Genomic DNA, 24,228 nt, shown 5'->3' on the forward strand with positions numbered 1-24,228 from the left:
GCGATGGTCTCTAGTTTCCCCTGTGGATTCCTCAGAGCCTGAACACAGCAGTGGGGTTAAACTGGCCACCCCTGGCCATACAAGTCACTGTCAACTTGTTTGTCAGACAAAATCTCTCCACTTCAAGACGCTTCATCTTCCAAGTACTCCAGCACGGCGCTTTGTGTCCTGCTTTTGGGTTCAGCAGCTTAGATTTTGGTGCAGTTACCCCAGTTTGCTGATGACTCGCCTCAACTGGCTCTGACTCGCCCACCTGCTGCTAGGGAACAGGGCTCTCACTTTCCCTGTCGATCCTTAACCCTCTTGTCTCCATCTAGTGTCCAAATCACGCTTCGGTTTCTCTCCCAGCCCACTGCAGGCGTTAACAGCTTGCAGGTCACTGCGCCGACAGCCAAATTAAGCTGAACAGGCTCAGGTTCACCCCCAGCGTCTCCTCTGAGAAAACCCCAATCGCTTTCACGTCCCCACGGTTTCTACCCAAGCGGAGCGAAGCTGCTGGCCTGCCGCAATGCCAAGGGTAGGCAGGGGCCCGACAGCCCGATGCTATTCGTAAGGATCCTCACCTCCTCAGCGTTTTGATAACATCACGTTATTCTTGCTATACTGAGCCCCAGAACTGCCGGCTCCCCTCACCCTCCTCCTCCTCGTGGCTCACTAGTGCGTTGGGCAAGGAATAACCCGCCGCCGGGTGCCACCAGCGCTCCCCTGGCCCCGGGCTGCCCGCGGGCAGGCACGGCCGGGCTCTCCCAACAGCTCCCAGGGCACTACCTGGGTTACAGCCCCGCTGATGTAACCTGCTGCTCAGCCCCAGCCCCCTCCCAACCGCACCGACGTGGCCTTTTCTTCAGCTCCGTGGCCAAGGGACTCGCCCAGGGCTCCCGTCAGAGGATGGAGGCCGCCCGCGAGGCAGGGAAGCTGCAGGGGGAAGGTCCAAAGGAGCACGGAGGTATTTGGACCTGGCATCTCTTGAAAAGTCCCACCAGGCACATCTCCTTTTTTTTTTTTGTTTGTTTGTTTTGGGCCCTTGGGGAAGGCTCAGTTCAGCAGCCGAGGACAATTCTACCCAGATTGGGGATAGGGAAAAGGATCGTTCCAAAGGGGCGTGCAGGGAAAACCTGCTGAGGGCCCTCAAGCTTGCAGTAACTGGTGTCTGCTGCCTTGCCAGGCTGAGAGAGGCCCTTTGTGCTGCCTGCACCAAGGAAAGGGTTTGGCCTCGAAGAAGAAACACTCCGTGCTTACCTACTGGTCCTGGGCTGAGGAGGAGCGCTGAATGTGGCACGAGAACGAGCGGGACGTGAGGGAGACGGCCATGACCTGTGCTGCCTCCTGCATCCAGAAAAGCTGCTTATTCCAGACACTCCTCACGTTGAAGATGAAGAAAAAGGGAGAGGGCAAGAAGGCCAAGAAATAAGCACCAAATCCATCCTCTGTCCTCCATTCTGTCCTCCCAGCAAGGCCGCTTGCCCCCCTGGGGCTCAGCTCTCCCAGATTACAAGCACTCACTGAGCTAGCACTTGCACTAAGGCCCCAGCCTGCCAGGGCTGGCTGTCACAGACAGAGGACATGGGAGCAGTGGCACAACGACACGTCTCACCATTTTAGGTTGAGCTCTGTTTCAAAAGCAAGGATAACCTTTCTTGCCAACAGGACTGGGCCAGGAGCGCAGTCTTCCCAGCTTCAGCGCCCTTTATGTGCTGGAGCGGGCCAAGGCCCAGTCCTGCTGCGGCTCAAAGTGGCAATAAAATCATTTCTGGGGGCAAAATGATGCCCTTAACCCGGCTCGGTTTGTCCTTGGGTGAATCAGAGAACATTTCCCTTTGCTGAGGAGGAGTTACCGAACTCCCAGCGACTCCCCTGCATTCCCTGACCTCAGCGGCTCGTCACTGCAGCCTCCCTTCCCAGGGGAGCAGTGACACCGGCTGCAAACCCCAAGTCACCCGGCCCAGCGTCCTTTATCAGCCTCCCTACCTGCATTCCTAGGGGCCGAGTTGCTCTTTCCCACCTCAGGGATGGAAACGGAGGAGCTGCCTTGCTCAGTCTTTGGAGACACTGCCTGTCCCCAGGTCCCACAGCAGCATCCCACGGACCACACACGAGGCCCCAGCGGATTTGCCTTGGATCCTTTATTGGGTGAGGAGCGCGGATTGCCGCGACGGCACCTCCCAACCCTCAGCTCAAACCATGGGATCACCCAGCACGTTCCTCATCATCAGGAGCTGCTGAAATCCCCCCGGGAGATCCTTCTCTGGCACAAACCCCATCCACCTCGGGGGCATCCCACCACCAGCAGGACACAGGGCAACGCCGCTCCTCACCTCTCCGCTCACCCTTCCTTGCCGAAGGAGACCGTTAAAGCGTGGATGAGATGGAGCAAGGCCAGCAGAGAGACTGCCAGGGCTGGAGCACACGTCCTGCCGCGCAGAGGCTGAGGGAATGGGGCTCGTTCAGCCTGGAGAAGGGAAGGTTCGGGGGGGGGGGGCGGCGGGGGCCTCAGAGCAGCCTCCCCGTACCTGCAAAGAGGAGGTGACCATGAGAATTAAACCAAACTCTGTGCTCAGGGGCAGAGCAGAAGGAGACAACAGACACACACTGAAACAAGAAAGGCTCAGACTGGATATAAAGGGAAACTTTCCACCCCGAGGACGGTGGAGCAGGGGGAGGGGGGGTCCAGAGACGTCGTGCAGCCTCTGTCCTGGAGGGTTTCCACCACCCGACTGGATAAAGCCCTGAGCAGCCCTGCCTGAGCCCACAGCTCACCTGCCTTGAGCAGGAGGTGGGGCTAGAGACCTCCTGCAGTCCTGTCGACCCCAAGCGACCCTGTGGTTGTACACGATGAAGCAGGACTCCTCCCCCCAGAGCTGCTCACTGGAGGTCCCCATCGTGGCCCTCAGACCTTAACTGCCCTGGCCAACCTTGTCTGGGACCTCCACCCTGGTGGCACCCTCTGCTCCCTGCTCTGGGAGCTCCACCCGAGCTCAGGGCCTGCCTGTGTCCCCCCGCCCCGAGCCACGCTGTAGGTGTACCTGTGCCTGGTCCTTCTCCGGGACGGGCCCGTGACCGATGCTGCGGGCAGCCCTGCCCGCTGCTGCTCCAACTTCCCGGGTGGGAAGGAACAGCAGGAACCTGACTCCTTACCGCACCTCACCCGACGACCACCGGACACTCCACAGAAGCTGCCGTGACCACCAAGGCCATCCCGCTCCGGTGCTGCGGCCGCCCTCGGTTCCCAGCTCATCCTCCCACGCGGAGCAGCATCCCCATCCTTCGGTCGTAGCCACGAGAGGTCCCAGGCTCCCCTCGGACTCACTCACCAGGAGGTCAGGCCCCACCTCGGGTCGGTCAAGCCTGCAGTTAGGTCCAGAGGAGCATCTGGCTTCACTTCCAGGGAGGCCTGGCTTGGCAGCCCCCCACCGCCTTGGAGGTCCTGGCCAAAGGAGGTCTGGACGCGCTTTTCGACCGACCCCTCACAAGAGGGCCTCGGGGGGTTGCAGGGGCTGTCGGAGGGCTCTGGTTTTTACACCTTTCTGTCCTGAGGTTGTCTGAAGCCGGGCGCAGCCCGTCCGAGGGGGCGTGGAGCCGGCCAAGGGACTGGGAACGTCCTCTGCCGGAGCCAGGATGGCTCGCGGGACGCTTCCAGACGCAGGACTTGCCCTCACGGCCCACCTCGGAGCCCGCTGTGGCCGGAGACACGGAGGCCGGCGGGTGGACGGCTCTCAGGGGCGTCTCGCTGGAGCGGGGGGTAAGGCCGGGCTGGTTTCGGGGAGCGGGCGGAGGGCTCCAGAGCAGCGGATGGAGCTTGGCGACATCTTCCTTCCTCATCCAAGGAGCTGCCCAGGCCGGAGCCTCGGCCTTGGCACCGAACAGGGTCTCGTCGCAGAAGGACGGGGCGTGACTCCTCAGCCTTCACCGGGCAGCCAGGAGGGAAAACCGCGGGGTCGTTACAGCGGGCAGCGGCAGCACCGAGACCCGGCCGCTGCGTGGAGGCGGGGGGGGGGGCTCACGGAGGGGGGGGGGGGGGCTCACGGAGGGGGTGTGTTGAGCATCGCCCCAGACCCTCCCAAGGGCCACCCGGGCCCAGCCCAGCCCCGCCGGCCCGGGCTACGGAGGACCACGGCGGGGGGGGGGGGGGAGGTCCCGGGCCGGCACCGTAGGGCACCCCGGGACCACCGACGCTTAGAGAGCCCCCAAAACCCGGGAGGCAGCGGGCCGGGCCGAGAAGGGCGGGCGGGGTGCCGCTCACCTGCACTTACTCCTCGGCCGGGGGCTGCCGCCGCCACCGGGAGCCGCCACCGCCGCTGCCCAGGGAGGCGCGAAGGCGGGCGGCGGCGGGCGGGCCCCCGCGGGGCGGCCGAAGAGCGACTCGTCCACGAAGGACGGTCGCGCCCGGCGGACGCCCCGGCCCCCCCGCGGCAGCCGCGGAGCGGGAGCGGGAGCGGAGCCGCCGCCCGGGACCGGCACCGGCCCCGCCGCCCGCATGGCCGCGCGCCGCCCGTGGCGGCAGGGGGGCGGGGCGGGGTATGGCGCCGGGACCGCCCCTTCCGGCCCCGCCCACCCGCGCGTGTTTCCGCCTCCGCCGCTACCGACATGGCGCCGCAGCGCGCACGCCGCCAGCCCCGGGGAGCGCCGGTAGGGGCGGGGGGGGCGGGAGCGGGAGGGTCTGGAGGGCGGCGTCCCCTGTGCACCCCGTTCCGCTGTGCCCGGGGCCGGTGCGGCCGGTGCCGATGTCCCCGGTGCCGGGGTGCCCGGTGCCGGTATCCTCGATCCCCGTGTCCCCGGTGCTGATGTCCCCCGTACCAGTATCCCCAGTCCCCGTGTGCTGCGGTGCCTGGTTCCGCTCTCCCCAGCCCCCCGTGTGCCAGCGTTCCCAGTGCTGGTGTCACCAGTCCCTGTGTGCTGCTGTCCCCAAAACCAGTGTTCCCAGTCCCTATGTGCCATTGTCCCCAAGGGCCACTGTCCCCAGTGCCGCTGTGCCCAGTGCCAGTGTCCCCAGTATCAGTGCGCCCAATACCTGTGTCCACAGTACTGGCATGCGAAGTGCCAGTGTCCCCAGTAGCGGTGTGCCCGGTACTGGTGTCCCCAGTGCCAGTGTGCCCAGTACTGGTGTGCCCCGTGCCAGTGTCCCCAGCAGCAATGTCCCTAGTGCTAATGTCCCCAGTACTGTTGTCACCAGTGCTGGTGTGCCCAGTACCAGTGTCCCCAGTAGCAGTGTGCCCAGTACTGGTGTGCCCCGTGCCAGTGTCCCCAGCAGCGATGTCCCTAGTGCTAATGTCTCCAGTACTGTTGTCACCAGTGCTGGTGTGCCCAGTACCAGTGTCCCCAATAGCAGTGTGCCCAGTACTGGTGTCCCCAGTGCTAGTGTGCCCAGTACTGGTGTGCCCCATGTCAGTGTCCCCAGCAGCGATGTCCCTAGTGCTAGTGTCCCCAGTACTGTCATCACCAGTGCTGGTGTGCCCAGTGCCAGTGTCCCCAGTAGTGGTTTTCCTAGTGCCAGTGTCCCCAGTACCACTGCCACCACTCGCAACATCCCCAGTGCCGATGTGGCCAGCACCGGTGTCCCCAGTAGCGGTGTCCCCGCCTGCCAGGCCGCAGCCGTGTCCCCCCGCTGTCCCCAGGTCCCCGCGCCCCCGCTGCCCGCCTTCCCCGCCGCCGAGGAGGACGATGGCGCCGACGCCGAGCCGGACACGCGGGCCCTGGTGCGGGCCCAGAACCAGAAGAAGAAGAAATCCGGGGGATTCCAGTCCATGGGTGTGTGCGGGGCAGGGGGCAGCCGTCCCCGGGTTGGGGACCGTCCCCCTCTGCCCGCACCCCTTCACCTGTCCCCGTCCCCGCAGGCCTCAGCTACCCCGTCTTCAAGGGCATCATGAAGAAGGGCTACAAGGTGCCCACCCCCATCCAGAGGAAGGTGAGCGCAGGGGGCGGCGGGACCCGCCATCCCGGGGCGGTGGGACGGGGACGGTGACGGCGGGGCGGTGCCTTGCAGAGCATCCCCGCCATCCTGCGCGGCCGCGACGTGGTGGCGATGGCGCGGACGGGCAGCGGGAAGACGGCCTGCTTCCTCGTCCCCATGTTCGAGCGGCTGAAGGCGCCCAGCCAGGCCGGGGCGCGCGCCCTCGTCCTCTCGCCCACCCGCGAGCTGGCCCTGCAGACCCTGAAGTTCACCAAGGAGGTACAGGGGACAACGGGGGCGTATGGGGACAGTGGGGGCGAGTGGGGACGAGGGGTTTGGCTTTAACACCCCGCCCCGACATGTTTCTTTCTCCCCTTGCAGCTGGGCAAATTCACAGGCTTGAGGACAGCTCTGATCCTGGGAGGAGACAAGTAAGCTGTCCCCGTGTCCCCGCTGGTCCCCGCGTCCCTAAAGCCTCCCCAAAACCTGTCGAGGGGCTGAGCTGCCCTGTGCCATCCAGCCTCTCCCCATTCTTGCAGGATGGAGGACCAGTTCGCTGCCCTGCACGAGAACCCTGACATGTGAGTGGGGGCGTGGGGAGGCGACCTGGTGGGGAAATGGCCCCCCCGAGAGCCACCCGCCCCCCCCCCCCCCGGGGACATCGCTGGTGTTTACAGCCCGTGTGCCCCATGGATGTGCCCTGGTGTGCCCTTGGAGCATCTTCCCGTGCTCGCCGTGGGGGACAAGGGGGTCTCTATCGGGTTGGATTTGGGACCCCGTCCCCCCTCCCCGGTCCTGTCACCAGCTCTGTCCCTGCAGAATCATCGCCACCCCCGGGCGCCTGGTGCACGTGGCAGTGGAGATGAAGCTGAAGCTGCACACGGTGGAGTACGTGGTGTTCGACGAGGCCGACAGGTCAGCGGGGGGCAGGGGGGGTTGCCGGGGGGTCTCCGGGACTGGCAGTGTCCCCTGCGTGTGGGGTGAGCGATGGTGGGAGTTCGGGGCCCTGGGGGGGTGGCAGGGCTGGGCACGGAGGGACCGAACAGGCGCTGCCACGTCCCGTGTCCGCGCCCCTGCAGGCTCTTCGAGATGGGCTTCGCCGAGCAGCTCCAGGAGATCATCGCCCGCCTCCCGGACTGCCACCAGACCGTCCTCTTCTCCGCCACGCTGCCCAAGCTGCTCGTCGAGTTTGCCCGGGCCGGTGAGGAGCGTCGGGGCGGGGGGGCTGGACCTGGGGGAGCCTGGGGACGGGGACACGGCACGGTGCCACAGCTGGGCTGGGACCGGGGCTAGCGAAACAGAGCTGGAGTCATGCTGGGCCAAGCGGGTGTCCCCGGGCCGAGGGGTGGGGCCGGTCGCAGTGGCACGTCCCACATGTGACACGTCCCCCAGGTCTCACCGAGCCGATGCTGATCCGGCTGGATGTGGAGTCCAAGCTCAGCGAGCAGCTCAAGGTGAGAGGGGCCGGGGGTGCTCGGGCCTGGCTTTGCACCCCCTCAGCCCCGGCAAGCCACCCTGCAGTGGCTCCAGGCTCGTGAGGAGGGGACGAGGGGTAGCGGTGCCTGGCGTGGGGGCGCCGAGGGGCTGAGCTCTGCCCTCCCTTTGCAGCTGGCTTTCTTCCACGTGCGCGGGGACGACAAACCTGCCGTGCTGCTCCACCTGCTGCGGAGCGTGGTGAAGCCCCAGGACCAGACGGTCATCTTCGTGGCCACCAAGCACCACACAGAGTATCTCAAGGAGGCAAGTGGCATTTGGGGGTGGCCAGCATGGAGCCCTGTTAAAGGGCAGGCTGCTGGGGTTGCCTGGGATCTGTCTCTGCTGGAGTCTCTGCCTGCATTTCACTGGGTTGAAGGAGAAATCCCAGCAGATGCGATCGTGGAGGTGCTGCATCCACCTTGGAGAGAGGAGGGGAACGCAGTGGGATTTGAGGGTCCAGTGGGCACCGGCCCCCTGCCCCTTGGCTGTGGGTGCATGCCCAGGTGGAATCTGATCCCTTTTCCCTCCCTCCCCAGCTGCTGACGGCCCAGGGCATCCGCTGCACGCACATCTACAGCTCGCTGGACCAGACCGCCCGCAAGATCAACATCGCCAAGTTCGCCCAGGGCAAGTGCCCGGTGCTGCTGGTCACCGACGTGGCCGCCCGCGGGCTCGACATCCCCATGCTGGACAACGTCATCAACTACAGCTTCCCCGCCAAGGCCAAGCTCTTCCTGCATCGCGTCGGTGGGTGCCGGCGCCCCGCGGGTCCCTCAGGGTGACAGGGAGGGTGTGAGCGGGTTGTCCCTTGTCCCTTGTTTTTCCCGTCCCTGTGCCCTGCTGGGCTGGCACTGGTGCCCCCGATTTGGTGGTGGTATCTTTGGGGCAGGACGCCACCGCGTTGTGACACGAGGAGACAGGCTGGGGACAAAGCAGGGGCAGGAATGTCCCTGATTTCCCAGCCGGACTGTGGGGGCCCTTGGGGGCCGGACTGGTGCCTTCCCTTTCAGATAGCACCGTGGTGGGCTCCCCACTGCCCCCTTCCCCAGTGACCCACAGCCCCTTGCCAGCCGTGCCCACCCAGTAAATGTCACGTGCGTTGTCTCCCAGGCGCACCAGTGGGTCCCAGCCCGGGTCTGGGCAGGCTGGGCCGGGTCTGGTTTCCCACTCTCCTCCTCCCCTTGCCAGGTCGCGTGGCCCGAGCTGGCCGGAGCGGCACTGCCTACTCGCTGGTGGCTCCGGACGAGATGCCCTACGTCTTTGACCTCCACCTCTTCCTCGGGCGCCCGCTCGTCCTCGCCGGTGCCCAGGAGATGCCCGCTGGTGAGGCAGGCCTGGTCGCAGGCCGTGTCCAAGCTGGGACACAGGCCCCGTGGCCACCGCGGTTTTGTCCTTGGCCAGGACTGGAGTTTGTGGTCTTGTGCAGAGGGGTGATACGCTCTCATTACTGGGGTGCAGCTGGGCAAAATGGGGTGCTGGGGGCTCTGACACACCCCACGTGTCGGGGATGCTGATTTCCCCCCCAGCTCCCCGTGGCCGTTAGCTCCGCTCTGTTGAATCCCGGGTTGCTGCCGTGCCCGCTGCAGCAATCCCAGGGTGGGTGCCAGCGAGGTGACGCCGTGTCCCCTGGGCTGCAGATGCCGGCGGGGTCCTGGGCCGCGTCCCCCAGAGCCTGGTGGACGACGAGGAGTGCCTGCTGCTGACGGACCACGAGGGCTCGCTGGAGCTGCGGAGCCTGCGCCGCGTCGCCGACAACGCCCACAAGCAGTACCTGCGCTCCCGGCCCGGCCCCTCGCCCGAGTCCATCAAGAGGGCAAAGGACCTGGACGTGTCCCAGCTGGGCATCCACCCGCTCTTCAGTGAGCGCCGGGGGACACCGAGGGAGGGGACCCCGTTCCCCTCGCCAAGGAGCTAATCCGCGCCCCTCTCCGTGCCCCTCTCCCCAGGCACTCGCTTCGAAGACACCGAGCTGGAGAGGCTGAAGCTCGTGGACAGCATTAAAACCTACAAGTCCAAGGCGGTGAGTTGAGACCCGTCCTCGGGCACGAGGCGCCTGGGTTGGGGTGGGAGGGAAGGTCCGTGCGGCCGGCGGTGCCGCTCACCGGGGCTCGCGCTCCCGCCCCTGGCGCAGACCATCTTCGAGATCAACGCCACGTCCCGCACGCTGGCCAGCACCGTGATGCGGTCGAAGCGGCGCCACGACCATGCCCTCATCGAGAAGTACCAGCGCGGGCAGCAGGAGAAGCGGGCGGCAGCTCTCCAAGGGCAGGGGCTGTGCCCGGCCCCCCCTGGACCCGAGGAAGGAGAAGAGGAAGACCTCCAGGTAACGGGGCAGGAACGGGAGGTTTGCCGTGGCTGTGGGAGCTGCTGCGAGGCGGCCGTGGCCGAGCGCTGGCGGCACCAGGGCTCCTGGGCTGTGCCAGGACTCGAGAGCCCGTGCAGTGACTGGACGTGGCTCCTCCAACGCCACCACCGTCCCTTTCCAGGGCGTGTTCTCCACCGTGGTGGGCCAGAAGCGGAAACGGGGCCGAGGAGGACAAGACGGTGCCAGGAAAAAACCGCAGCAGCCGGCGCAGCGGGATGAGGACTTCTACATCCCGTACCGGCCCAAGGACTTCGAGAGCGAGAGGGGGTGAGTCCGGGAGGGCTCCTGTTGCCGTCCTGTCCCACCCTGTGCCGGGGGGGGGGGGGGCGGGGGGCTGCTCTCATCGCCCGCCCTTTGCAGGCTGAGCGTGGGCGGTGAGGGCAGCCCCTTCGAGCAGCAGGCGGCCGGAGCCGTCCTGGATCTCATGGGGGATGAAAACCACAACCTCAACAAGAGCAAGCAGCTGCTGAAGTGGTGAGTGGGGCCTGCCCGTGGGCTGGGCGGAGGAATTGGGGCTGGGGGGAAGGAATTGGGGCTGGGGGTCCCCACCGCCCGGTCCCACCGTCCTTCCCTCTCTCACAGGGACCGCAAGAAGAAGCGGTTTGTGGGGCAGACGGGCCAGGAGGACAAGAAGAAGGTGCGGACGGAGAGCGGGCGCTACATCAGCAGCTCCTACAAGAACAACCTGTATCCTGCCCGTGGGCGCTGCTGCCTGCTGGTGCTGTGGCGGGGGCTGGGGGCGGTGGGGAGCGGGGCTGGACCCGCTGGCAGCCGTCCGGCATTGTGCCCTGCTCCCGGGGATCCGTCCCACGCTGGAGCAGTGGCCTGGGGAGGGAGGCTGGTCGGACACCGTGGTGGGCTGAGCGATGGGGAGTCACCACCCCTTCCCTTAACCCGCCCTGGCCTAGCTATGAAAAGTGGAAGCAGAAATACAAGGTTGACGAGAGGGATGAGGATGAGGAAGGCAACCGCAGCAGGGAGCAGTTCAGAGGGAAACACAGGCGCGGGCACGGTGAGTACCTGGGGGAAGCGATGGAGCCCCACATCGTGTGTGTCCCCCCCCCCGACACGGCGCTCTGGCCTCCGAGCTGAGCTTGGATGTGTGTGTGTCCCGCCCCCCGCAGGGCCCGGGCAGCCCCCGGCCCAGGGCAGGGTGCGCTCGGAGCTGAAGAACAAGCAGCAGATCCTGAAGCAGCGCAAGAAGGCGGCCAAGCAGCGCTTCCTGCAGAGCGGCGGGCTGAAGCGCCTGAAGGCCAGGAACCGGCAGCGGGTGCAGGAGCTGCGGCAGATGGCCTTCGGGCGCCGGGTGGGGGCTGCCAAGAAGGGCAAGCTGCGGAAGAAGGTGTAGGGCAGCGGGGGGGGGCTGTGCCCCAGCAGCTTCCCCCCACGCCTGGGCTGGGTACCGCGGAAGGAGACATTAAATCCTTGGTTGGTTTTGCATCCTGACTCCTCTTTGTCCTTGCTACAATGCCGGGGAGGGAATTCCTCCCGCCTCGGGCCACCCCCAGGCACAGTCAGAACAAGCAGGTGCTGCGGGTGTATTTTGACAGGAGGCACCTTCCGAGGTACCAACGGCCTGACCGTGAGCACCAGCTCCCCCTTCCAGGTCCTGCTGCCTGGGGTGCCCCTTGCAGGGGTGTACGCCAGGGGGTCGGGCTCTGCCCTGGCCCCTGCCCCAATGCAGTGCTGTCCCGCTGTGCCTGTGCCGCTGCCATCCATGTCACCTCTCATCGTGGGGGTCCCCAGACTTGTTGGGGAGTGACCTCCAGCCCCGGGGTGGGTCCTGGGGCCCCACACGTGGCAGCCTCTCCCCAGCCCCGGGAGCGGGTGGTTGTCCCTGGGGGCTAGTCCTGGCTCAGAGGCACCCTGGCACCCCCGTGGCGCAGTGGGTGTGTGCTGGTGGCAAGAGGCCAGCGTGGGGGACACGGCCCCGGCTGCGTGGGGCGCAGCTCGGCACAGATGTCGGCCAGGTCCTGCATGCAGAGCAGCACCTGTGGGGACAAGGATCTTGATGCCACGGCCATCTGGGGATGTGAAGGTCCCCATGTCGCCCCCCCCCCCAGCCCCACCGCCCAGGGGAGAGGGCTGTGCTGACCGTGTCCAGCTGGGCCTCGGTGTCCTCCAGGGCCACATCCGTGGGGACCTCCAGCCACGCGGTGGCGAGCTGGAAGAGGTTGAGCACTGCCAGCTTGATCTGCCCCAGCAGCAGGGTCTTCTGGGTGGCCGTGCTCTGGACGTGGGCCCAGCAGGACTCCTGGGGGACAGAGTGACAGACCCTGGCCCGCTCCTCCAGCCACTGGCCTGTGTCCCCTGCACCCCCCCCCCCCGGCCAGGACAGTGGGACCCAGGAGCCCTGGCTGCATGTCCCTCCATGCACAGTTGGTGATGCTTTCTGGGCACATGGGGACCCCCAGCTCAGCCTGGGGGTGCAGCCCGGCTTCCCACCACCACGGTGTGGGGCACCTCCCCTCTGCAGTATGCTTGGGGTCCATACTGCTGCCCTTCTCCCTGGGGGGGGGGGGGGGGGGTGGTGTCCCTGGGCACCCCACGTCCCCCCCTTACCCCCTGGAGCACGTCGTGGCGGGCAGCCTCCAGGCGTGCGCGGAGCTGGGCCAGCTCGTCGTCGGTGCGGAGGAGCTCGGTGCCGGCCTCCTCCTGGTACTGCTGGAGCTGCGCCCGGCTCTGGGCCAGCTGCTCCTGCCTGGCTTCTGCCTGTTGTGCCAGGGTTGCCCGCGTCCCTGCCAGTGCCCCAAAATGGGCCAGCATGGCTGGGATATCCTGGAACTGGGCAGCAGGAGGGGGCTGAGAGGCTGCAGGGGTGCGGAGGCTGCTGCCCTGGACAGGGCTGACCCCCTGCAAGGGGCTTGTGGACGTGCAGGGTGGCACCGCAGGACAGGGACCCCCACACGCTCACCTGCCCCATCCTGGCCAGCACGACCTGCAGGTAGTCACCAAAGCCCCGGAGGTTCCGTAGGCGCCGGGCCAGGCGCTCCCTACGCTCCAGCAGCTCCTCGAGCTCCTGGTGCAGGCGGGAGGCCTCGGCGCCCTGCCCCACCGCCCGCGCCCGCTCCTCGTCCGCCCGCCGCAGCGCCCGCTCCCGCCTCGCCGCCGAAGCCTGCGGCGTGGGGACGGGGTCAGCGGGGCCCTGATGGCCAGCCCGGCCCCGGCCCCCGCCCTGGCACCTTGAGGAAGGCGTCAGATTTGAGGACGACATCCCGGAGCTGCTCTTCCCTCCGGCCCAGCTGCTGCCGGCGCTGCGCCAGGCGCTCCATCCTCTGCCGCAACTCCTGCGGGACCACCGGGTGCTGAGAGCATCGCCCCATGCTGGCATGGCCGAGGTGGGGACAAGCACCGGCTCGTAAACGGCTGGGGACATGCCTGGCCGGCTGCTTGTCCCCCCCCCATGGCACCCCGCAGCCAGGGCTGCAGCCCGCGGGGAGGGGGCACATGGCGGGGCTGGGGGCTGCCCTCACCTCCCGCTGGCTCTGCAGCGCCCGCTCCACCTCCGCCACCTCCTGCCTCTTCCGCAGCAGGCGCATGGAGGGCAGCGGCGTGGCTGCAGCCCGCGCCGGCACCGTCCTGCCGCGGAGCTCCTCGTGGCCGGGTGGAGAGAGCCTGGGCAGGGGCACCCACCACTGTGCCATGGCCAGGGCCCCCCAGGGACCACCGCTGCCCGCTGGGGCTCAGCGCGGGGGGGGCCTGGCCCGCTGGCCCCTCACCCACCCTCCCTCCTGCTCTCCTACTTCGGCGTCCCTCTCCTTGGAGACCCCCAGCGCCATGGGCAGCATCCCAGGGCAGGACAAGTCCCGGCACAACCTCAGCTTTCTGGATAGACCCGGGGGAATCCCCCTGCCTCCCCCCGGCCCACAGCGGGGCAACAGGCTCAGTGGCTCCCAGTTTGCAAGGGTGGCAGCACGACCTCTGCTCCCGGGGGGGGGACAACCCGTGTGAAAGCCACGCGGGGGTGTGTCGGGCGGCACGTGGGTATCCAAGTGTCCTGGCATCTCTGGATGGGGGGGCAGGGGGAGATACTGAGCAGGCTGCCCCCTCCTCCCCGGGTGCCCCAGCCCCGTGCCTGGGGACACAGCACCCACCCAGTGACACGCACCCTGGGAGCAGCACCCTGGGGACCCGGTGATGGGAACACAAACCGACAGGCCACCAGGGACGTGGGACGTGCCACCACCAGCCCTTGCTCGCCCCCAGCCAGCGGCTGCCCATCCCGTGAGGAGGACGGGGGGGGATCGCACTCACAGCAGCCGCAGCTTGTCCCGGACAGCTGTGCTCAAATCCTCCTCCAGGCTGAAGGCCATCTCGCCCAGTGCCTCCTCCTCCTCCTCCTCCTCCTCCTCCTCCTCGCCGAGAGGCAGCCGGGACGCAGGGCAGCCGAGATGGCGGCAGCACAACACTTGTTGCCAGGGGCAGCCGGAGGCTCCCGCAGCTCCCTGGGATTTTCCTGGCACGGCTCCGAGCATCGCCAGCCGGGCACGGAGACTGCACCGAGGCCCCTCGGGGTCAGCCAGCACGTCGGTCCCACTCGCAGCCCTCTAACCCTGCAGTGCCCCCCAGCCCTGGGACCCTGCTGCAGCCCCTCAGAAACCCCCACGCCCCGCCAGAGACCACCCTGCACTACCAGACCCCAACCACTGCCCCCCCAAGCACTCAGGCCCCCCCCCCCCCACTCCCTCAGCTCTCCTCCACCTCACGCTGCTCTTGCCCACGTCCCACGGAGGGCTCAGACCCTCCTGCTTCACCCACGGGGCACACGCTGCTCCGCGCCGCGCGGCCAGGAGTGCCCCCTTCCCACTCCACGTGCCCTCAGGTCCCCGCCGTTCCCCCATGTGCCATCAGATCCCCCCGTGTGTCCGTGCTCACGTCCCCCATTAACCTCCACACACGCTCGGATCCCTCGTGCACTCATTTCTCCATCACCCCCTACGCACTCTTTCACTCCCCACCTGACGCAGTTTATTCCTGTTCCCCCTCCAGCACGCTCAGAGCCCTCCACCCACCTCCACCCTCCGTTCCACCCACCCTGATCCCATCCTGCTCCGTTTGGCCATTCCCATCCATACGTGCCAATCCCTCCCTCGCCCCCTGCGCACACTCGGATCCTTCCCTGCTCCCCGCCCTGTGCCTTTTCAACCCCTCCCTTTACCCCAGCAGGGTGCTCAGACTTGCCCGGTCCCTCCATCCCCTCCTGCACGCTCTGGCCCCTCTGTTCCTCCCCCTGCAGTTCCCCTCCACGGCTGCCCTGATCCCCCTCCCTGCGTAAGTTCCTTCCGTGCTTTCCACCGCGGCCAGGCCAAAAACCACACCACGAGGTACCGATTAACTCCCGCCTTAGGTACGGAGCAACACTTCAGAAGGACTTGGGGAAAAAATATTTATAACAAAAAAATCAGTCAAGCCTCCCCAGAGTCAGCATCACCCATGTCCTGCCCGTGCACCAGTTGTTTCGGCCGTTGTCCCAGGACCACCGCGGCCCCGCGGCGACTTCCTCCATCCCGCTCCCTGCAACCCCAGCACCGCTCACGGCGACTGCGCCAGAACCCCTTACTGGGGTTTGAGTCCATCACAGGCAGCCAGACCAGCAGGCTACTGGGACCCGCTTCCCGAGCGCTGCCTGTGCTGGGTGCCACCTTGCTAAAAAGGGCGCCTGGGACAAAGAGGAACACGACAAGATGGGAAAAGAAATGGAGAAACAAGGCTGGGGAAGGACGGAGTGCAAGGTGGGGAAGGGGCGGGCGGAGAACGAAGCGGGGATGCTCTGACCGAACCAGCCACGCGGCAACGAGGACGTGCTCGGCGCTGGGCGTGCGGCCGGAGCTGCGGGTGCTTCTGCAGGGAGGGATGGGAACTATGGGCCTTGTGCCTCTTCTCCCCTCGCTTGCCGCGGAGAGGCCTCGCCGTGCTGCTCGCCATCGTCACCTGCGCAGGGCACAGAGCAGCAGCAGCAGCTCAGCAGGAGCCAACAAGCCAGACCGCAGGAATTCCCCCCTCCCCAGCAGCTGCTCCTGGCAGACCCACAGCTCAGCGGGAGAGCAGGCGTCTCCCGGCCCGAAGCTCGCCCGGCAGGCCGGCACCGGGGCTCACCTCCCGTCAGGCAGCTGAGGTGAGCGGCCTGGACGCCGCTCCCATCGCCCAGCGCCGTTGCGTCGCGGTTGGTGGAGCAGCGCAGGGCCTCCTCTTCCCCCTTCCCCTCGTCGTCATCTTCCGAGTCCACCAGCACCAAGACATCACCCGAGTCTGGATTCCTGTGAACAGCAGAGCAAGCAGAGGCGCGCTGAAAGGCTGCGGACAGCCCGTGCCTGCCCTGCCTTTGACAACCCCCGACACCAAAGCGACCGATTCCCCATGGACTCAACCAACCCTGCCCTGACCGTGTCCAAACCACCGCTGGTCTCGGCCCCTGCTGGCAGCAGCGTTCGGGCACGGCTTCCCATCCGCCTTCCCAAGTCCTCCAACCACTCCATGAATATTCACGCACTATCTGCACCAGCCCCTCCCGAAGGGAGTTATTCTCCCCTCCCCTCCAGACGGAAACAGAGGCTCCCAGATAAGAGTCTTCCCACGGCCGCAGCACCAACGGGGCAAGGGAAGGCAGCGGGGCCGGGAGGGCTGCGAGCAGGAAGCAGAGAAGGAATCTGGTGCAGCTGAACCCCCAGGAAGGCACCTGCACAGTTACCAGACATCCCTCCCGAGGGGGGAAGGACGGGGGCAAGCCCCCCCACAGCGCAGCAGACCCCCCCGTTTTATTTCCTCTCGAAGCCCGCGGGCTCCCCCGCGGCAGGGAGCAGCTCTCCTGCACGGCCTCCCCCCCCCACCCCGCACCCACGGGTCCCTCGGCAGCACCATCTCTGCACCATCCCAGAGCGATGCCACTCCTGCTCTGATGCCAGCTGCCCTCCTCTCCCCTCACCCTCCTGCTCCCCCACCCAGCCCCACCGTCCCCTTCCCGCGGGAGGCGCAGCCCCCACGTGAGAACCGCGTTTCTCTGGGGACGGCTCCTGCCTCTGGGGTGGGATTCCCTGCCCTACGGGGAGATCACCTCTGCCAGGAGGAGGACGAGCGAGGCCACGCAGGACCGGGCCGAGGAAAATCAACACTCACCTGAAGGCAGCACCTGAAGGAGAGAGAAGGGAAGGGAAAAAGAGAGCGTTAGAACCCGGCCCCAGCGCAGTCCCGCGGGCAGCACGCTACTGGTTTTGCTGTACGAGTCCTGCCAGTCCTGCCTGCAGCCACGCCTGGAGGCACGGGCGTGAAGGTGACCTGCCCACGTACACAACGAGAGCATCCGAGGGGTCCCCAGGAAAGGGGGAGAAGGCCCAAAGCAGTACAGCTGCCTGGAGAAGGGGAGGGGAAGGTGCCCGAGGCACTGAGCTGGGGAAGGGCCTTGTCTTTCCAACCCATCTGCCTCCAGGGTTTTGATCAGGAGCGGGATGAGGCCCAAGGGCTGGGGTGATCATAACAGCACACAAGGCACAAGCTAGTTAGGGATAAAACCCTCTCCCTGGCTTGGGCAGAGGAGAGCTCCTACCTCTCAGGCACAGGAGGGGATTGTAGTACAAGACGACCCCGGTGACAGTGAGAACAACCAGCAGGGACAGGACCACCACTGCACCCACGACCCCAACGATGTTCTCTGGGTCTGCAGAGAGAAGAGGCGGCACAGGCGTCCAGCTTGTCACCCGGACACGGGTGGACGAGGAAATCTCAGTGCAAGCGACAGAGCAGCTCCCGGTGCTGCTTCAGCTCTCACTCCCCATCATCGCAGCGGTCCCACCAGCACAAGGCAGGAGGGCTTCAGGCCTTCCTACTTCATTGCTAGAGACAGCACCACAGCAAGGCCCCTGGTTTTGTACCCATGTGCACTCAGCGAAAGCAAGTGAACCCCTGCCCGTGGCACCTTGAGCAGCTTGGCCCTTGGAGGTGCTCCTGCCCGTGGCACCTTGAGCAGCTTGGCCCTTGGAGGTGCTCCTCCGCGTTCACACCCCTCAGGAGGGACCAAGGACGCACCGCTCCCAGGCCCGAGGCGAGGGGAATCAGGCCTTTTCACCCTGGGAGGAAGGCAGCCAGTCCTGCACCTACGCTTGCCCCAAGGCTATGGAAAGCCACAACAGGCACAGCGGGCTCTTAGTGGCAAACACAGCCCCTTGGGGGCTTGCCAGCGGTCTCCCCCCCTCCGTGAGCTGTGGCCCCGAGTCGTCCTCGAGCCCTGCCGCAGCAGCCCCAGGCAGCCCCACTCACGCTTCACTGTGAGGCAGACGAAGAGCTCCCTCAGCCCCACGGGGTTCTGCGCCTTGCAGACGTAACAGCCCCCGTCGGCGCCCTGGGAGCAGTTCTGGATGGTCAGCTGGGACACGTTGCCCTCCTGGGCGATGAGGTACCTCCCTCCAGACTGGATCTCCACCTCCGGCTGGGCGATGTCCCGCAGCCAGGTGAGCCTCGCCCCCGGGGTGCTCTCCGTCACACGGCACGTCAGGGTCACATTGTCACCCACAAAGCAGGTCTTTGGGGGCTCCGATTCCAGCGAAGGGATTTCTGAGCAGCCCAGGGGGAAAGAAGAAGGGAAAAAAAAAAAAAAAGAAAAAGAAAAAGAAAAGAGTCAAGGAGGAAATTACGGAGTCTTAACGTAACAAGCAATCAGCCATCGGACTGATTAATAATCATTAACTGAAGGAAGTCAGACAGGAGTCTGGGACTCGAGCACTGTGGGTTTGGCATTCAGCTCCCTCACGAGACTCCAGCAGCCTTCCCAGGAGCGATCCGAGCCACTTGCACGTTGCTCAGGCCTTTTTCTGACACCTGTCTTTATAACCCCAGGGAAGAATGGGTCGGAGGGTAACCAGTGGGAAGATGGCAGAGAGGGGAAAGGCAGGCCAGGAATTTTCCTTGGGATTAGCAGAGCTCTTTTGTAGCCCTGATAACTGTTGGAGGAGAAACACAGCTCAGGTTTTCAGAAGCCACTTTAGTCAGACCCCTCAGATGCTTGAAGGGGGCCTGGGGGCACACGCAAGTATAAACCCAGCCCTGCCAAGCTTAATCTCAAGCTGAGCAAGGCACCACAACCACCTCTCGCTTCCACACAGGCGGCAGGGCTCGCACAGGTGAAAACCTTGGCGCAGGGAGGCGGGTCAGCCCCTGAAGACGGGCTAAACCACAACTCACCTGCAGCCACGCCGTGACGGGTGTCAGCTGCAGGACTCCTGTGCCTCGTGCAGCCACCGCTGCGCCTTCCCCCCGCAGCAAGCCCCCCGCACCCTGCCTTGCCTGAGCACCGCCCCAGTGCTCCGGAGGGCAGAGAATGACGAGTCAGAGGCGACACAACTCACTGATCTCCACGGAGCACGCAGGCTCCTCCTGCTTGACAACGTGGCTCCCCACGCACTTGAACACTTGGCGGTGGGAGAGGTGGGAGCTGTTCAGCGTTTCCACGTGGGTGTCCGAGGAGCTCGCGGAGCTGATGACCCAGCTTGAGTTCTCCAGATCGTGGCCCTCTTCTCTCCAGTGCAGGGTGGGGTGGGGATACCCCCCAGGCCAGCTGCAGAACAGCTGCAGCATCAGCCCCGACGAGGAGGTCTCGGCCCAGCACTTTGGGGTTGACTGTGGTGGATCTATCAGCAAGAACAGCACAGGGTCAGAAACACTTCCAGGTCACTGCTCTCAGCATCTCAGGGCTGGAACCCCCGCCAGTACTCACGTTTGCCATCATTCCTCTTGGAAATCTTTGCGGTTTCCCTGCCTATCTTGCTCCCCGACCCGCACCCCACAGCCCCAGGGGAGCACAGCTCTGAATGACCGCCGACAGGGACCAAGCAGAGGGCTGTCACAGCAGCTACAGCCAAGCCTTGAGGGACTAACGCACAGGGAGGAAAAAATTACTGCCATAGCTTTATCCAAGGGAGACGAGATGAGCACCTACAACCACAGGCAGAGCACAAAAACCTCCACGCTGCCCTTGGTCCTCATATCACAGCTACAAGGGGGTGACACCGATTCACGCCACTTGAGAGCAGGGCTCTGCCTCTCCCTGTCGCTGGTACGAGCACTCGGACTTCCCAAGGGAACACGGAAGGCATCAGGGCTCTTTCCCAGGGACAAGGAACCAGCTTCTCAGAGCCACCAGCACTTCCCCAGCAAGCCCAGCACGCTGTTGGAGGAGGGGGCTGTTCCCAGCGTAGAAGACACTCTACCCACAGGGCGTCCTGGCGACTCCAGCTGGTGGGGTCAGGGCCACGGCCACGCGCCCCTGAAGCCGAAGCAGGCGCGCCCTGCTCCCTCGCAGCACCCCTGCCGCTGCCGTGTGGGGCCGGGCGCTGTTACTCAGCCCCGCACCACGCTCCGTGCCCGCACCACGCTGCAGCAGCGGGGACAAACTCCAGCAAAGAACAGAGGGAGGGTAAGGCACCGCTGGCCTGGTGCCAGCGCCGCTCGGTAACCACCACGGCCGGGCTGGTGATGGAAACACAGGAACAAGGACCTGATGGCAGAGGCGGGTCTGAAGGCAACAGAAACCCCAGAGCAATCCCTTCGGGGAGAGCGGGCGCACGTTTCAGGCGGTACGAGTTCCTGCCTCCCGCCCATCAGCTGGTTTCACACGCAACCCCCCCCCCCCAGACACACACACGCACGTGTTTGTCCAAGAGCCACAGGGATTCTGGACTCTGATCCAGGCAGCATTAACGCTGTGTCCCTGCGTCCTTTGCCTAATCCAACGCTGAACACGACCCCCCTGAGAGATCAGACGCTGCCAAAGCAAGAGGTGTCAGAGGGATGCCTGAGGTTTATTTTGCGGAGTATTTATTCCCGTGACTTTCAAATGAAATGAGTTAAAAAAACCCCCACAAAACATCATGGCAAAATCCCATGTCAGCTGCAAGAACATACCTTCTCGAGCTTGGCTTTCCAGGAACTATATACATGCATCTTGTACGGGCTTTGAAACCACCCAGCTCTAGCAAGAAAGTTCTCTACACTCTCCTCCGTCCCAGCTCTGAGGAGGTCTCACAACTGATCCCAAATCCTGGCTGTGGTTAATAAGAGCAGCCTGTCAGCCTGAACGACCAGAGACTGCCTCCCATCGAAAGGTGGACGCAGCCCTGCCAGGATGTCCCACCGGAGAGCTGCACTTTTTGCACCGGTTCAAGGAACTGCCTCCTGAAGCCACCAGCTTTACATCAACTCCCAGGCTCTCCCCATTACAGCTCTTACTCTTCTGTCTAAACTCTAACAGACATCTGTTCCCAAAATGTTAACAAAGCCCAAACCTAAACCTAACAGACATCTGTTCCCAAAACGTTAACAAACCCCCCACAACCAAAAAAACCATCACAAAACACCAGCAAAAAGGACCTCAGGCCCACAGAAGAGCCAACAGTGGCTTATGTCAACTACCCAAGGAATCTTTTGGAGGTGTACAACCGCACGTTTCCTTCACACCATGGGCTTCCTACCCCAAACGAACACAGAACAGCAGCTCAAGGCAGGGCTGCACCTTCGTCACGTTGCTGGAATGCTTACTGTACTGCTGGTGGGTTTTTTAAACAGAGTTTTAAGCAAAAGAGAACTTCTTGGTACAACCCATGAGATGGGTCGAAGACTGTGAACTGGTAACTCTTACACGAAGCCTGGGGGGCTCTTTCACAGCGGTGCCGAGTGTGTATCTGAGAGGTTCACTCCAGCCCAGGTCAAGTTGCTCCAAGTAACTGTGAATGTAAAAAATCAGGGCCTGGGCTTTTAGTCTGAGGTTGAGAAGCTTCAGCTTCTGGTCTTTGTGGATGCTGCTTCTGCTGACCTAAAGCAGCACCAGAAATACCCCTCTCACCTATTTAAGGGCACATCAGTGTCCCGTATCACCTTTGTAACCTTTGGGAATTAATTGACACATTAATTCCATGCTAATAAATGCAGTCCAGAGTGCAGCACCAACACCTGGCATGCCACAGCCACCTTTTGCTCACAAGTGTTTCACAGCAGTGCTCCAGACTTAGGGCTCCCCGCTCCCAAGCCCCACACCTACACAATTCTCTGAAGCAGCCTGGGCTTTGCTTCCTTCACTCCAGCCTTCCATGACCCTCCAAACCCCATCTGCAGGTTCCTTGCCCCAGGAAGGGAATTTTTATTCACGTAAACTTTCAGAGATTTAATCTGTACAAAACAGGTTCGACTTTTACAACACACACCCTTCACCAAACACTGAGAAGGAACACCCTGAATGCAAACAAAAACCAGGCCTCACACGTGGCAGGTGTCGACGGAAAGGCCAGCAAGAAAGGCAGGGGCCAACAGAGCACAGAGTGTCACCAAAGCAGGGAAAGTGGCACCAGTCTTTCCCTCTTCTCAACCCTGTACGATGGGCTTGGCTGGCATAAAGCAGGTCACTGCCGAGGTGCGAGGGGCCGGAGCCTCTGTCACACCTGATCAGATCTGGGGAGGGGGAGAAGAGCGGTACCGGCCACAGGACCTGTGCTCCCTGCTGGTCTGGAGGGGGCTGATCCCACAGAAAAGACGAGGCATCTGGGCAAGGTAATGGTTCCCCGGCAGCAGCAGGAAGGACCTGCACCAGTGGCGTGCAAAGGGATCGCTCTCCAGCCTGATCCGTGTGCAACACAGACACCCCACCCGTGCTGTGAAGATTTCTAAGAGAACGAATGAATGAAGTAAGGATGGAAAGGGGAGAGAGCACCAGAAGACACAACATGACAAACAGGCTGAAAGAACAGCCTGTGCTGGAAACAACAGGCACGCTCCCAGGACCGCGCGCCCAGCAGTAAATTTGAGGAACGTGGTGTTTCCACCCAAACGAGAAGGCTGCGCCGGAACATTCAGCACAGTCAGCTGAGGACCCTCCAGCCTCACACCAAAGCAACAAGGAATAGCACAGCACATCTACTACAAAAATGTGTTTCAATCGAGGGAAAAAAAAAACAACCAGTGAGCGGCAGCCCCCACCCTAAGATTTACAAAGGCTCAAGTCAGCCAGATTCTGAGGCAAAGGGCCACCCGGGAGCAGCTACAGGATATGAAAGATCTGTCCAAAACCTAGTTTGTCACCACCAGTGAAGAAGGAACTGAAGAGACATAGCATGGACTTAACAGCTGGCATTTTGCCCTCTGCATTGCACACAACTGATCCTTGACGGACCGTTTAGACACGTCTCGGTGTTTATGAACGTGTACTTGAGTAACATCAGCCTGCTCGCAGTTTGCATGCTAAGGCCACCCTGCCCCCCTTTTTTTTTTTTTTTTACACTATTTTTCCACCAGTGCCGGATGAATCTGGGGACCTGCGAGACTCAGGGGAGGAAATTCACAGGCACGGGACAGACTTACTGGCTACCAGGAGCTGGACGCGGTGCTCGTGGTCCGTCTTGTTCAGCACTTCCTTGCAGGTGTAGTTGCCTTCGTCCTGCACACGCAGCTCTGTGATGCGCAGCGAGCTGTTGTCAACCAGGGAGAAACGGACGTCCGGGGGGAAGGCAACCCTTGAGGAGAAGAGTGGGGGGAAGGAGTGCGGATCCCCTTGAAACCAGACCACCTCGGTTGCTTCTTTGGAGACATTTCGGCAGAGAAGGAGGATGCTTCCTCCAACCTTCCCAAAGACGACTTCCTCTGTTCCTGCAAAACAGAAGGGACGGTGTTAGGGATGCAGGGAACCGGCAAAGCCCTCTTTTGTCAGCAAAGGCCTGGACGTCTGATATATGTCAACCCTCCGGGGTGTTTGTTAGGGGGGCTACTGTCAACAGATCTCCGAGATTCATTTGGTGACTAAAAATGTTCAGACACACCGTCAGGAACACAGCTTAAATGGCCCAACAGGAAAGCAAGGACGGGCTATTCCTGCCCAAGAGGGGCAGGCAACACACAAGTGACCTGCAGGAGCCGGAGAAGAGCGCTGTTAGAGCACGGCGGGCGTTGGGCCACAGTTACGTCCATGCTCAACCAACACTTTGCTGGACCGTTTGCCCAAGTAGCCTCATCCCTGCCCCGCTCGGGGCAGTGCACAGTGCCGAAAAAGGAGACAAGACCCGCCCCGATATCGGTATCCATCGAGGAAGACGACACAACTGTTGACGTTCCCCGTTCGCCTTTCCTACTTTCCCCTTCCCCTGCCAAATGGCAACTGGACCCTGCAGCTAGCTCGAAGGTCTGCAGGAGTCCCCCCTTCTACCAGCCCCCCTCAGCGCCTGCCCGGCTTGCTTTCAAACGGGGAATCTTCTTAGTTTCAGCAGAAAAAACCCAACTTTCTAAGAAAAGCAATGAGCGTGGAGGCCGGCTGGGCAGCTCCCCTCAGGAGCGGGGCGGGCTGAGGTAGGGCCGGGAGGGCTCTAATGGTCGCCCACCAAGGCTCGCTGCTCCCCTCCCCGCAGCCCCCCCGCTACCTGCGGCGTCCCGGCGCGGCACCAGCTTCCAGACGCAGAGGGCGAGCAAGAACCGGGCTGGCGGCGTCCCGCCGGGGAGCCGCATCGCCGCGGGCCGCCGCCGGAGCCTCCCGCCT

At 63.9% G+C, this 24,228-nt stretch overlaps 4 protein-coding genes across 5 annotated transcripts; 1 reads left to right on the top strand and 3 right to left on the bottom strand.

Annotated features, from left to right (window-relative positions):
- Nucleotides 1-3,375: 3,375 nt before the first annotated feature.
- Nucleotides 3,376-4,476, bottom strand: RITA1 (RBPJ interacting and tubulin associated 1). Its single transcript, XM_086474453.1, has 2 exons — nt 4,241-4,476; nt 3,376-3,901 (listed from the first exon to the last, which is right to left on the bottom strand). The coding sequence occupies exons 1-2, from the start codon at nt 4,474-4,476 to the stop codon at nt 3,376-3,378; spliced, it is 762 nt and encodes a 253-aa protein (XP_086330579.1).
- Nucleotides 4,477-4,584: 108 nt separating this feature from the next.
- DDX54 (DEAD-box helicase 54) lies at nt 4,585-11,110 on the top strand. Of its 2 annotated transcripts, none has more exons than XM_086474095.1 (20): nt 4,585-4,626; nt 5,613-5,745; nt 5,832-5,902; nt 5,981-6,166; nt 6,269-6,318; nt 6,427-6,468; nt 6,707-6,802; nt 6,967-7,088; nt 7,280-7,341; nt 7,496-7,627; nt 7,900-8,110; nt 8,552-8,686; nt 9,001-9,222; nt 9,310-9,383; nt 9,495-9,686; nt 9,850-9,995; nt 10,089-10,202; nt 10,311-10,415; nt 10,637-10,741; nt 10,848-11,110. In XM_086474095.1, the coding sequence occupies exons 1-20, from the start codon at nt 4,585-4,587 to the stop codon at nt 11,074-11,076; spliced, it is 2,469 nt and encodes an 822-aa protein (XP_086330221.1). In that variant the 3' UTR covers nt 11,077-11,110. The 2 variants fall into 2 exon arrangements, with proteins under 2 accessions (XP_086330221.1, XP_086330220.1); XM_086474094.1 differs by having other exon boundaries at nt 10,637-10,740; nt 10,853-11,110.
- A 462-nt stretch (nt 11,111-11,572) lies between these two features.
- CFAP73 (cilia and flagella associated protein 73) lies at nt 11,573-14,041 on the bottom strand. Its single transcript, XM_086474438.1, has 8 exons — nt 13,983-14,041; nt 13,452-13,553; nt 13,202-13,343; nt 12,911-13,015; nt 12,643-12,843; nt 12,291-12,512; nt 11,824-11,982; nt 11,573-11,719 (listed from the first exon to the last, which is right to left on the bottom strand). The coding sequence occupies exons 1-8, from the start codon at nt 14,039-14,041 to the stop codon at nt 11,573-11,575; spliced, it is 1,137 nt and encodes a 378-aa protein (XP_086330564.1).
- A 1,547-nt stretch (nt 14,042-15,588) lies between these two features.
- VSIG10 (V-set and immunoglobulin domain containing 10) lies at nt 15,589-24,197 on the bottom strand. The gene is made up of 8 exons (XM_086474439.1): nt 24,113-24,197; nt 23,064-23,348; nt 19,064-19,345; nt 17,979-18,272; nt 17,269-17,379; nt 16,842-16,854; nt 15,825-15,985; nt 15,589-15,659 (listed from the first exon to the last, which is right to left on the bottom strand). Exons 1-8 carry the CDS (start codon nt 24,195-24,197, stop codon nt 15,589-15,591), a joined length of 1,302 nt encoding a protein of 433 aa, XP_086330565.1.
- Nucleotides 24,198-24,228: the final 31 nt, after the last annotated feature.

Source organism: Leptosomus discolor, chromosome 16 (genome assembly GCF_034619465.1).
Source record: "Leptosomus discolor isolate bLepDis1 chromosome 16, bLepDis1.hap2, whole genome shotgun sequence".
Classification (NCBI taxonomy): domain Eukaryota; kingdom Metazoa; phylum Chordata; class Aves; order Leptosomiformes; family Leptosomidae; genus Leptosomus; species Leptosomus discolor.